The sequence below is a fragment of the Palaemon carinicauda genome, chromosome 10 (genome assembly GCF_036898095.1).
Source record: "Palaemon carinicauda isolate YSFRI2023 chromosome 10, ASM3689809v2, whole genome shotgun sequence".
Taxonomy (NCBI): Eukaryota; Metazoa; Arthropoda; class Malacostraca; order Decapoda; family Palaemonidae; genus Palaemon; species Palaemon carinicauda.
In genome coordinates this window covers 118,616,306-118,631,305 of record NC_090734.1, presented here as the reverse complement: position 1 = coordinate 118,631,305, position 15,000 = coordinate 118,616,306, and the positions used below count along the sequence as shown (strand labels likewise).

Below are 15,000 nucleotides of genomic sequence, written 5' to 3'. Positions count from 1 at the left end.
TATATATATATATATGACCCAGACCTACATATGTGAGGATTATGAAGCTCGAAGTAGGAGATGATGAATGGAGAAGTGTTGAATTAAAAGCTCTTGATAGAGACGACTGACGAAATCTAACCGAGGCCCTTTGCGTCAGGAGGCGTAGGAAGAGATGATGATGAGGATGATATATATATAATTTATATATGTGTGTGTATATATATATATATATATATATATATATATATATATATATATATATATATATATATATATATATATAGAAAGAGAGAGAGAGAGAGAGAGAGAGAGAGAGAGAGAGAGAGAGAGGAGAGAGAGAGAGAGAGTGAGAGAGAGAAAAAACAAAGAATGGCCCTCACTTTTTCGAGCCTAGATCTCCCCAACTCCTGGACTACGCGACAGTTATGCATTTGAGAGAAGGGACTCTCCACTACTTAGTAAATAATTAAGAAATATAATGATTATACCCTAATTATACCCAGTAGTAAGATAAAGTACAGCAAAAAGCCCATCTTTATATACTACTGTATATACTAAAGTCTAGGATTATTTAATCAATCTGAAAAAAACCTTATTTTTAGTGTTCGTACCGAAAAGTCTTAGTAAAATTATCTTCGATCTAGTATATCTCGTCGGCGAATCTTTATCATTTATTCAGGTTTTTTTTTTATTCTTATTTGGTGGTTTTCTTAATATAGGAGATTATTAGAATACGGGATGAAAGGGACTTGTTGGTCGTGGTATTCTGAAACCGACCACCTTCTAAAGATGTGGATCTCTTCAGATATTACACCGGAAAGAGGTTACCATTTACTGATCCTTAAGTTGCTGTGTGTACATATGCAGTTAATTCTAATAGTCAGGCCTTCTCCATTATGAGATTCAATACTACACTGTATTCTGAAGTTTTATTCCAGCTGTGACCAAGTTACAGAATGATCTTAATCGGGTAGTTAAATCAGTGGAACTTCAAAAGTTCAAACTTACAGCAAATGTTTTATAAGTCTTTTTATAGTTTATATATGAAATATCCGTTTTAATGTTGTTATTGTTTTTAAATTATTTTATTTCAATTGCTCATTACTTCTTATATCATTTATTTATTTCTTTATTTCCTTTCGTTACTGCTATTTTTCCCTGTTGGAGCCCTTGGGCTTAGAGCATCTTGCTTTTCCAACTAAGGTTGTAGCTTAGCTAGCAATAATAATAAATAATAATATATATATTCATATATATACATGTATTTAATATGCAAATATTTAAACTATATATATATATATATATATATATATATATATATATATATATATATATATATATGTATATGTATGTACAGATATATATATATATATATATATATATATATATATATATATATATATATTATATATATATGTGTGTGTGTGTATATATTTATATATATATATATATATATATATATATACACACACACACTTATATGTACACATTTATACATACATACATACATACACACACATATATATATAGATATATATATATATATATATATATATATATATATATATATATATATATAATATTGTGTATATATGTGATGTGTTTTAACAATTGAAAAATTCTTGTTCGACTTATTTAAAAGATTTTAAATTAAATTTAACAATTAAAAATATTTTCCAGTTTTATTAGATCTTCAACATTGTTTGTAAGTTCCATCGATTGATATTAGATAACAAAGTGAACTTAAAATTTATCAATGCGAAATTATTTCTTTTTTATTAGGAACATGCGTACGAAATGTAATAGATAATATATATAAATACAATAAAATCATTTAAGTTTCAAGCGTATGAAAAACAGAAAAAAAAGCGAAAGAAAAAACTGAAAGCTATAAAAATCAAGGGGATTTAAGACCGTAGAGTAATTCACTAATCTCGTATTCTCCTCATGTTGAGAGGTTCAGAACAAATGTACGGCCGCATAGTTACGTACTGGGGGAAGATAATTGTCTGGAATATACGGGCCTTGACATGGGGCCAGGAGTTCCCTTACATTATCCTCAAATTTCCTCTGATAATCCGACATATTTGTCTTCATGATGGTTGTCGACTCCTTGGCGGTGGCAGTCGGGCGGCGGCCATGTTTCTTGCCATAAGTCGCGTCCCAACGCGTCGCTTTTGACTTCGGCTTCGGTATCGCCTTCCCAATTTTCTTTTCTTTTTATACATCATGAAAACTATTTTCTTGAAGAAATTGCTGTTTATATTATGGAAAACGTAATGAGCTAGCGAAAATAAAATTGGTAAATTAATAATTTAATTTTAATTCGAAATATTTTCATATTTTTTTTCTTCAAATCAACGGAGTCGAATTCATCCTTCCTCCGGGGCCCCTCCATCCCTACTAACCTAGAAGAACGATGAGCCCCCCTAAACCGTCACCCCCCCCCTCCCTCTCTCCCTCCCGCCCTCGGCGCAGATGGTTAAAGACCGACTATAAAGGTGATTTTCGAGTGCCACGCCAGTTTCCAGATTAAATAAATGATTTGGAACTTTGCAAACGTCTGCACTATTCTCATTTTGTCCTCACGAGTCTTCTCTCTCTCTCTCTCTCTCTCTCTCTCTCTCTCTCTCTCTCTCTCTCATAATAACATTAGTTTATATATATATATATGTGTATATATATATATATATATATATATATATATATATATATATTTATATATATATATATATATATATATATATATATATATATATATATATATATATATATATATATATATAAAATCATCATCATCATCGTCCGCCGCTGTTAGTCCACTGCAGGACAAAGGCCTCAGGCATGTTCTTCCACACGCATCTGTTTATGGTCTTTCTATGCGAGGCTATACCCGCAAATATCCTAACCTCGTCAATCCATCGTCTTTTTTTCCTTTCCCTGCAACAATAACAACAACAAATGCAGCTGTTTCTCGTCTACTGCAGGACAAAGGCCTCAGATATGTCTTTATTCATGTCTATTGTTTGGCCAGTGATTGTGGGAGAATTTTGTCTGATCGTTCACAGCAAACCAACCTAGTATAGGTGGCCTTGACTTGTACAGCTTTGCTCTTCATGGCGATACATAAACCCTTTCATCATGTTACATATATATATATATATATATATATATATATATATATATATATATATATATATATGTGTATATATATGTGTGTGTATATATATATATATATATCTATATATATATATCTGTGTGTGTGTGTGTGAGTGTGTTTGTACTATATACGCACATTTGTTTGTATGTATGTTCGAATGTATATATTTGTGTACACGTTTTTTTCCACATGTATAAAGACTAATTAGCGTGGTCAGTTTTTTTTTTTCCTTTTTTTTTTTTTTAACTTCCAATTACTCAATAAAATATCAGTTACTTCTTCAGGTCTCAAACTGCATTACGCTAAACCTATGACGTATAACCTATAAGAAATTGTCTCATCGCGCGGTGCACTGTAGGCAATATTTTAAGTCTTTTTGCAATATTCCTTCCACTATTAGCTGCTCCTACTTTATATCCTTCTACTTTATATGCTTTCTCGTTTCCTCTCTTTCATCTTGGTGTCCAACCTCTTCTAACTTTTACCTCATAGGGTAATTCTTGAGTTTTCTCTAGATGCCCTTGGGCGCTGAATGGCCTCTCCAGGCCCCAGCGCTGGGTTTTCAGCAATATTCCTAAATCCGTCCAAACTATTATTATTATTATTATTATTATTATTATTATTATTATTATTATTATTATTATTATTATTATTATTATTTTCATTATTATTATTTTGTAAGCTACAACCCTAGTTGGAAAAGTAGGGTATTATAAGCCCAAGGGCTCCAACAGGGAAAAATAACCCAGTAAGAGAAAGAAAATAAGGAAATAAATTAATTAAGCGAGAGGTAATGCTGTATTATTATTATTATTATTATTATTATTATTATTATTATTATTATTATTATTATTAGCTAAGTTATAACCCTAGTTGGAAAATTAGGATGCTATAAGCCCAAGTGTTCCAACCGGGAAAATAGTGCAATGGCAAAAAGGAAATAACAAACTAGCTAGAATAGGGGGCTCTAGTGTCACCTACAGCAAGAGGTTATTTCATTATGATTAAATAATTGAATACATGACCAAAGATAAACTAAATAACCTCAAAAAACCTAATTGGAACAAAGAGGACGAACCAACTTGTGTACTTGCAAAATACGCAAAAATATGTAAATTAATATAGAGGATATGTCATTTTAGCTGTTATCATGATAAGTGGGGTTTCCAAATATTTACTCATTCACCAGTTATTATTAAAAAGAAAACAATGGGTTGTCGCAAGCAATATTGGGAAGGTCATACAAGCAGGTCAGCCTACATGAAACAGATCAAGCGCTAGTTGCGGGTCGCTTTCCGTTTATTTGTTACTTTCGTCCTTAAATGAAGCCTATTTTTTTGTCCCCTTTTATTTCGTAGTTATCGTAGCGATGAATATTTTGGTTCTAATGATTTTCCAGTTCATATAGAAATTAAATGCGAGGTCTTGTTGGTATTTTTTTTTTCTCTTAAGGCCATAATATGATTGATTGAGGTTTTCTGGCATTCTGACATCTAAGGTTATTGACGCCGAACCATAAGATGAAGGCGTCCATTTCTTTAAGGGAATTTAATGCTTAACATTATTTTGAGATGGGAAAAATATTAGTGATATTTGGATTAGATTTACTGTTTATCTATGAACATTCTTATCTCGGTTTGAAGCTATCTCTACATTGCTTATTTATCATATTGAATTAATGTTAATGTCACATGTATGCCACATTGAAAACTATAAGTTGTCACATTTATGCCACATTGAAAACGGCAAGTTATCACATCTATGACACATTGAAAACTGCAAGTTGTCATATTTATGCCACATTGAAAACTGCAAGTTGTCACATTTGTGCCACATTGAAAACTACAAGTTATCACATCTATGACACATTGAAAACTGCAAGTTGTCATATTTATGCCACATTGAAAACTACAAGTTATCGCATCTATGACACATTGAAAACTGCAAGTTGTCATATTTATGCCACATTGAAAACTACAAGTTATCAACATCTATGACACATTGAAAACTGCAAGTTGTCATATTTATGCCACATTTGAAAACTGCAAGTTGTCACATTTATGCCACATTGAAAACTACAAGTTATCACATCTATGACACATTGAAAACTGCAAGTTGTCATATTTATGCCACATTGAAAACTACAAGTTATTACATCTATGACACATTGAAAACTGCAAGTTGTCATATTTATGCCACATTTGAAAGCTGCAAGTTGTCACATTTATGCCACATTTAAAACTACAGGTTTTCACATTTATAAGAAAAATAAAAACTTGAAACGTACGAACAAATTACACACTCTGTAACCCCCAAATTTTACAAAGAAAACTGCGTAACCTTCCTGATAAGCCTGTCATTATTGTCGCTCTTGGCCTATTAGTCTTGCAAATCGACATATTCCATTAAAGGGAGCTTCTTACATCTTCTTCTTCTTCTTCTTCTTCTTCTTCTGCTTCTTCTTCTTCTCGGTCATTTCTGGAAACTGCTAATGGGTGTCCAGCGTCCTTCCACCCGGGATATTTACGACGCTTGCTGACGAATCTGGCTTTGCCCCCGGAGGAGGCTCCTCTTAACTGCCAAATTACGAGAAGAGGAAGAAGAAAAAGAAGAATTAGAAAGATGATGACGACAAGAATAAGGAGGAGGATCGGATAAGAAAGACAGAGAGAAGAACTCTCTCTTATCTCTTCTTTTTATGATTTGATTTGAATTAAACAAAATAGCAAAGTAATTTATTCATCACTACTGATGATAAATGAATGCGAGCATATTTCTCTCTCTCTCTCTCTCTCTCGTCTCTCTCTCTCTCTCTCTCTCTCTCTCTCTCTCTCTCTCTCTCTCTCAGGATCTGATTTGAATTGAATAAACAATATACGTATATTTATTCATCACTACTGATGATAAATAAATGTAAGCATATTTCTCTCTCTCTCTCTCTCTCTCTCTCTCTCTCTCTCTCTCTCTCTCTCTCTCTCTCTCGTCTCTCTCTCTCTCTCTCTCTTTAGGATCTGATTTGAACTGAATAAACTAAATACGTATAATTATTTATTCATCATTGCTGATGAAAAATTAATGCAAGTATATTTATAGTCTCTCTCTCTCTCTCTTCTCTCTCTCTCGTCTCTCTCTCTCTCTCTCTCTCTCTCTCTCTCTCTCTCTCTCTCTCTCTCTCTCTCCACTAAAAGAATGCAACTTAGAATGTGGAAAAGAGAAATTGGAGAAATCAGAAAAAAAAACTTTTAATTCGCAGAAATTACGATGAATATTGCAGATTTATCCTATCGTTTCGCCAGGGTCTCCTTCACTTAGTAACATATTTATTTGTTTATTTTATTTCGCTTTCCCGCTTAGATAAGCTATAGATTAAGGTAGTTTTTTTTTATTTTAGGCGTATAATTCTTTATTTATTGAATATCCCCATAGAAAACGATTGTTGTTTATAATCTTATGTTGGTTATATGAGCATTACCAATGCTATTATTATTATTATTATTATTATTTATTATTATTATTATTATTATTATTCCTGGCATTATTATAATTGTTTTTATATTTTAATATATTTTGTTATTATTAATGCTAGTAGTTATTAATATTATCGTTATTTTTATGATTATTATATTGTCATGTTTTACTATTGTCATTATTGTTATATTTCATTATCATTATCACTATAATTTGACAAAGCAACGTTATAAAATCAACCATGAAAATCACTGTCGAACAAATACTTCCACCTACGCGTCGTCTTTGAAGTTCATTCATTTAAAACTGCGAACACTATATGGCACTTTCATGAAATAAGCATATAATAGATGTAGTATTAGCTTAAACCGGCTTATAAGGGAAAAGGGTTCCTTCTTCTTCTTAATTATTCTCTAGTTTAAATTATTCTTTTGTATATTTTAGTCGGTTATGTAATTATGACGCAATTATGAAGCTACACGTTTCCAATGAATTTGCCATTTAAATGGAAAGAAGGATGAGATATGTCTTCTGTACTCTTAATGCATTTTTCGCTTATTGTCTCTTTTTTTTTTTTTGCATGCAGTAGGCTCGCACTTCCCACCCTTCTCTCTCTTTTGTCCTTTTTTTCTTGTATTGAGGTGAAATTATTTATTTTTCTTTTATCTATATCTCCGCCCTGTTCCGGAAACCAATTTCTGCGTGTATTGCAACGAATAAAACAAATAATATAGGCACCTGGCATTTTACTAAATATTATTATTATTATTATTATTATTATTATTATTATTATTATCATTTGTATTATTATTATTATTTGTATTATTATTACTATTATTATTATTATTATTGTCATTATTATTATTATTATTATTATTATTATTATTATTATTATTATTATTATTATTATTATCATCATCATCTAAACTACAACCCCAGCAGGATGCCATAAGCCCTAAGGCACCACAGGAAAAATAGCCCAACGCGGAAAGGAAATAAGGAAATGAATAAACTACAAGAGAAGTATTAAACGAGAATTTAAAATATTTTAAGTTAAATAACAACGTTACCATAGATCTATTATTATACACTATGTAGAGAGATTTATGTCAGCTTGTTCAACATATAAACTTTCCATGCAATTTGGAGCTTGTGAAGTTCCACCGATTCAAGCTCTCGATTAAGAAGATCATTCCTCAATATGGTTACAGTTGGAATAAAACTTCTAGAATATTATGGATGGTAGAATATCGAAATCAATCAATCAGTCAATCATCTAGAATACTGTGTAATGCTGAGCCTTATGATGGAGGAGACAATTCTGTTAGAATTAACGGCATACCCAGTACTATGTACAGAATGGGACAGTGCGGTAAAATTTGAATACAAAGGATGGTCTGGATTATATATATATAAAAAAAAATATGCAACATAATAAATAAATAACTGAACGGCGGTGCCAGTGATTAATATTCAGGTCTAGATCAGGAATAAGAAATTTAATAGACCGCAAGCTCTCGTCTAACAAATTAAAATTAGATTCATAAGCTGAAGACCAGACATTGAACAATACTCGAAACAAGGCAGAATGAAGGAATTAAAAAATTTCTTCAAAACAGATTGATTACGGAAAATCTTGAGACTTTCTCAATAAGCCAATTTTTCTGTGCAATTAAAGAAGCAACAGTCAGAATGCATTTTTCAAAAGTGAATTTACAATCAAGAATCACACCTAAAATTTTAATAGAGATGTATATAGTTAACCATTATAAGTGCGTAGATATGGATGTTAAGGAGCCACTATCCTCCTCCTACTTGCAATCATACTTTGAGTTTTGTTAGGATTCAACCTCATACCCAATAATTTGCACCAAAAAAGTACTTTTTCAAGTTCTCTATTAACGGATTCAGCAACCCCAGATCTACATTCAGGGGATGGAATTCATGCAAAGAGAGTAGCATTATCATCATCATTTGATTTAAAGGGAGCTGAAGATATGTTTGAAAAATAGCACATAGGCAAAATTAACTTAGTGTTCCAAGAACTAAATAATTTGTAAACATGGCATATAATATTCCGAAATACTCATGAGGCAAATGAACCTATGAACTTACAGCAAATCTAGTAAGCCATATTCCAAAAACTTACTATGAATACTGGATAATAATCCTGAAAGGAAAAACTAATTGCATGAAATCTGTGGTTGTGAACAGCGTATTGCCGTGAAATGGCTGTTGTTGCTCCTTTCTCACAGTAACAGAAATGTAAGGGGGAAATGTTTGTGCATTGAATGATATCATTATTCTTATTAAACAATGATATTTGAGCAGATGGCATCACGTTCCCCTGATGGCAATATCTGGTTCACCTGAGAGAGAGAGAGAGAGAGAGAGAGAGAGAGAGAGAGAGAGGGGGGGGGGGAGGAGAGGGAGATGTTTCTACGATGCAAAGGGTCGCTTCACGTGAGCGTATTGATGCCGCACGGTTTTGTCCGCGCTGATTAGAAATCCGTTAAGATCAACGAGACCGTTCATACGCTGGCCGCTCGGAAGAATTTCCGAGCGGTAGTGATTTACTAGCCACCTACACTGGTAACCCGCGCGGTTCCGGTGTAGTGGCTTATAAAAATTACGAAGCCGCTCGGGGAAAATCCTCTCGTTTGAAGACATGCCTCCTAACGAGCGGAAATATTTCCGTGCGGAAGAAATCCGCTTGCATGAAGGGAGCTTAAGACCGTGTCTACATTTTGTTGAAAAGCCGGGTTAATTCGAAGTTAAAATCATGTAACCACAAGGGTTTAGTATTAACCAGGTCCTTGGTGCCTTGCAAATTCATGTGATTCAGATCTCTCTCTCTCTCTCTCTCTCTCTCTCTCTCTCTCTCTCTCTCTCTCTCTTGTAGTAGTAGTAGTACCATTGCCTTACTAATCGAATGACCAAGGAGTTATATCTCCAAGCCGAATTAGAATAGCTGTTATGTGAATTATGCACATGTTTGTTAGACTGCTGGTGTTTATTATACCTAAGGTGTAGAAGAGAGAGAGAGAGAGAGAGAGAGAGAGAGAGAGAGAGAGTGAGTGTGTGTGTGTTATTGGGAAGAAACAACAGAAAGTGAGTGATTAGTACTCCGCCAAATCGTATACCATAAATATTGGAATTTCTCTCTCTCTCTCTCTCTCTCTCTCTCTCTCTCTCTCTCTCTCTCCTTTGCCTTAACTGTTACCACTGCATGTACTCAGCGCCTTTCTCTTTGTAAACAAAATATTTGCAAGCATTTAAAGGTTTAAAGGTCGCACATGAATGGCAGAGGCAAGGGACAGTGATATTACCCTAGCAACCAGGATAATGCCTTAGACTTAACATATATTACATGATCAGCGCCCATGCCCCCTCTCCACCCAAGTTAGGACCTGGGAGGCCCAGGCAATGGCTACTGATAACTCAACAGATAGACCTATAGGCTCCCCCAAACCCCCCAACCTTAGCTCACGAGGATGGTAAGGTTGCAGACACTGAAGGCACTAACGAGTCTGAGCGGGACTCGAACCGCCGTCTGGCAAACACGAGGCAGAGACGTTACCAATCAGACCACAACAACCCCCATGTGTTATTGGGTATACATCTCTGTTAATGACGTAAATTCATCATATTACATTTGTAGATGATATTTTTGTACTATTCAAAACGAAATTATATTGATAATTATAATAGCGATGATTATAATTATAATAATCTTTATTATTATTAATCACGAAACAAATCCACAATATTGCATTTTTCATTGGATTTTTGCATATTAAATATTGTGCTTGTATCTCCATTTTAGTGACTCGTAAAACTATGAGATATTATTATTATTATTATTATTATTATTATTATTATTATCACCCCCGCCAACGAAGTTGGAAGGAGGTTATGTTTTATCTCCTGTTTGTGTGTGTTTGCTTGTATGTGAACAGCTCTTTAGCCACAATTTTTAATCGTAGAGTAATGAAACTTGCAGGGATTAACTGTTATGTACAAAGTTGGAAATTATTACATTTTGGAAGGTCAAGGTCACGGTCGTGTAAAAGGTCGAAAAATAAGCTGCCATGGTGGAGGTCCGCGCTGTACTGAGTGCCCCTCTAGTTATTATTATTATTATTACTGTTGTTGTTTTTGTTGTTGTTATTACTATCAACGAAAATCCTCTGTAGATCTCACGTAATATAATGCAGAGTAAGAATAAGATGATGATAGCTATTTCCATTCATTTAAACAACTCTACCCATCCGTGTTTCAAGCCCCCTCCCCCTCCCCCCCCCCCCTCCTGTACCTGTTAAACGTTTCTACAGTATTCCAGCGTCCGTTTTAGTGTAGCTTTCCATTTGTGTCTCATCTGTCAAATCTTATAATTGTTCTGTATACGGTCAACTCCCTGTTCTGAAGTGAATATGTCGTCTCATGCTTTGGGGCTAAGGATGTACAGTACTGTATGTAATTGTCGCTATACAGACTGGTATGTACGGGAAATGTATATAAGGTCAGGTACTGAAAAATAGGTGTATATTAGCACACACACACACACACACACATATATATATATATATATATATATATATATATGTATGTATACATATATGTATATATATATATATATATATAGAGAGAGAGAGAGAGAGAGAGAGAGAGAGAGAGAGAGAGAGAGAGAGAGAGAAAAAAAAAACTTGTGTGCCTTTCTCTCTCTCTCTCTCTCTCTCTCTCTCTCTCTCTCCTCTCTCTCTCTCTCTCTCTCTCTCTCTCTATATATATATATATATATATATATATGTGTGTGTGTGTGTGTAGCATGCCTTTATTTCTTAGAGCAAGTTACTGCAAGCCACAGACACTTTGTTAGGGCCTAACACTACGAGGAGAGTAAATCCTCCCTGATTGATGTATGAGAAGGCTTGCTGGGTTACCAGCCCAGCCAAGGTGCTTTATGTCACAATTACAAGTAGCAGCAGCAAATACCAGATACAGTAATTTTATATATACGGTATATATATATATATATATATATATATATGTATATATATGTATATATATATATATATATATATATATATATATTTATGTGTATATATATATATTTATATATATGTTTGTGTGTATATATATATATATATATATATATATGTATATGTATATACAGTATATACATATATGTATATATATATATATATATATATATATATATATATATATAAATCCTCACACACACACTAAAAGAATTGTTCTTCAAAGTTTATACTTAAACTGAAAAGAAATACAATTTGACCATAAGAAAACCACTTTCTGGTACAACTAAGGAACACAATGGTTGTAGATAATGTAGAACATTAATTCTGCACTCTTTAGTATATTGACTTAATCAGTGTACTCGACCCGTCAGAAATGACGACTAAATATTTAGATAGATAATGCGTATACACGCAAATGCACCCCTCCCTCTTACCAGGTTATGGCAACTCCCCCTCCCCCTACCAGGCATATGCTATTTATTATGTAGAGGATATACAGTATATATTGTAAATGTACATTTATGTTATCTAATTTATTAATCCTGTTTTATCAAAATTACGTGTAAATTCTTTTCCCAGCAAGTTTACACTTTTTTTTGTAATCACATTTGTAATATTAATAGAAGTGAAAAATTTCTGAAGATTTTTATATCATATTTTATGATTTATGAACTCATTCTTTGGTTCGTAAAAAGAAATATTATAAATTATGATGAACGAATTTCCTTTTTTCTTGTTGGCCATTCCGATTTTTTTCGTGTTAGAAGGCATGTAGACTTTTGCGCTCTGGTGTGTGCATTAATCTTGTTTTTTTATTTATTTATTTTTTTTATTTCAACCAATATTTTCATTTTAGCTTGACGTCATAATATGAAGAATGTTTTTATTAAGTAATTTTTAATCGTATTGACTAAAACTTTCTAAAATTTCGTGTTGTTTTCATTTTTTTTTTTGCATCGAAAATGCTTTTAAGCCTTGTTTTTTACACTTTTTATTATTTCATAATCTGGAGAGAATAGAATCAGAAAAACAAGAATTAAAGTCTCAACTTGTATTCTATACGATTTTCCCTCCGACTTTATTTTTTATCAATATTATTTCACCCAAAACTGAAGTGACTGACTTCGTTAAAAAAAATCAGTTTTCCGATTTGGTTCTTTTTAATATTTGTTTTTTATAATTGTTGACGCTGACGACGATCTTAGTTTTCCTTATAAACCTAGAATTTTTTTTTTCCATTTCAAAAAGACACAATGAAAGTCCAGATGTATTTTCCCTTATTTTTTGATTGACACGAAGCAAAACATGATAGAAATGATTTTATAAACATTTATGAACATTATATAGAAATTGGTTATTTGTGCGAATGAAGAGGTCTTTGAAAATTAATTTATTATACTTTGAGAAGAAGAAGAAGAAGAAGAAGAAGAAGCTCCCAGAGTCCAGTTTTCAAAGTTTGGGTTCTGGGGGCGTGAAGCGAAATAGGATGGATAGAAGAGAATAGACAGAAAGGGAAAGGAATGGGAGGAGGAGGAGGTGGAGGAGGAGAATGAGACCACCACTCTCCCCTTTCCCATATCCCTCCCCCTTCCCCTCCCCCCAAAGCGCACCGTGTGTGTCGGCCCCTGCCAGCTATCAATTAGCGTAGCCGACTTGGGGGGGTTTAATCTCATTTGGTCTCGGCGTCCAGACTCGGTAAATCCTGGCTCGACCCATTCACTCCAATTAAGATTTGTTAGTATGACGTGGTAGGGATGGAATGGGACCCGAAGTGGATGGTTGGAGGAGGAGGAGGAGGAGGAGGAGAAGTTGTGGCGAGAGGGAGGAGGAGGGAGGTGTTATGGAGAGATAAAGGGATAAGGTTTGGGTATTGTGTTTCTGTTTTCAAGGATGTTTGGGAAGGGTATGTGCGTATGTATTATATGCAATTGTAAATGTGAGTATTTGTGTATGCACAGGCTGTGTATATATTTATATATACTTTTTTTAATAGTATACTTACATTTGTACTATACCTTTTTTATGTGTTCAAACCTCATATTGAGTCACAAGGAAGATTTGTAGATTGTGATGATTTGTATAATATTTAGTGCTATGTTTTTTTTTCGGTTCTTCCAAAGGTACATTGCCCATCTCTCTCTCTCTCTCTCTCTCTCTCTCTCTCTCTCTCTCTCTCTCTCTCTCTCTCTCCTCAAACATAGAAAGGAAAAAAATATAAATACCAGCAGATTCTTTCATACAATTCCGAATTCGCCACATAATCCGAGAAAAAACCTAACATATCTACCAATCTAGAGTAGCCAAGAAATAAATACATCGATAGATAGATATGAGTACATTTGTCATTTGATTTATAACTATTTTTATAATAATAATAAAGGACATTTAACTACAAAAAAAGTGTCATGATTAGAGTCTACACTGTCAACAAAACCGTAATTTTAATTGGAAATTCTCCGTAATTAACACTATTCTCTACTGTATTTCAGTAAAATACAGGCGACTGTAATTTTTACCATACTTTGTTATTATATTTTATGGTTTTGTGATCGTAATATCACTCCTTTACATCAATATATCCCTTTAATTATTGTTTTATGGTTTTGTGATCGTAATATCACTCCTTATCAATATATCCCTTCTAAAAAGGGTGAATGCCAGGCAACATTTATTCCAGGATTTTTACCTTTTTTCTCGGCAAATATTTAACATTGTAGCTACTTGTCCCTCATTAAAAATTAGAAAATTCTTCACAGCGATCTTTGAAGAAGCACCTCTTGTCTTGGTAGTGCTGGCAAGACGATACACTGTTAGAAAAACCATAATTTTAATTGGAAATTCTCCGTAAAAATATACTGTTCTCAACCGTATTTCAGCAAAATACAGGCGACCGTAATTTTACCTACTTTGTTATTATCTTTTACGGGTTGTTGACCTTAATATCACTCCTTTACGTCAATACATACGTTTTGAAACTGTAAAAATCCTGGAATAAATGTTGCCAGACATTTACCGTTTTTTAATCCAAATTTTTAACTGTACGATTAGATCAATTATACCTTGGTGTTACAATTTTAAGTCTGATGTCACTTTTTCAAAGAAATTGATAAGTAGAAATATCGTTTTAGTTTTCTCGAATACAGTTGAGCTGTGCAAAGGGGAAAATGATTTGCCAGTATCGTTATCTTTTGTAGCAGTATTATAACTGACGCTGTTATTAATCCCATTGTTATATTTAGGACGGAAATAATGATAGCAATTGTTATAATAATATGGCAGTTTTCGTTGTAATAATATCATTATCATTCCGATTGATATGAACTCACAGTTATCAGGGCACCAATA

General features: G+C 33.2%; 1 protein-coding gene across 1 annotated transcript in view; it reads left to right on the top strand.

Annotated features, from left to right (window-relative positions):
- LOC137648209 (uncharacterized) overlaps positions 1–15,000 on the top strand; it is a 159,771-nt gene that overhangs the window by 119,985 nt on the left and 24,786 nt on the right. Inside the window, exon 4 of the mRNA XM_068381134.1 lies at positions 7,760–7,982. Coding sequence (XP_068237235.1) covers positions 7,760–7,982 — 223 coding nt within the window. The remainder of the gene's footprint in view (positions 1–7,759; positions 7,983–15,000) is intronic.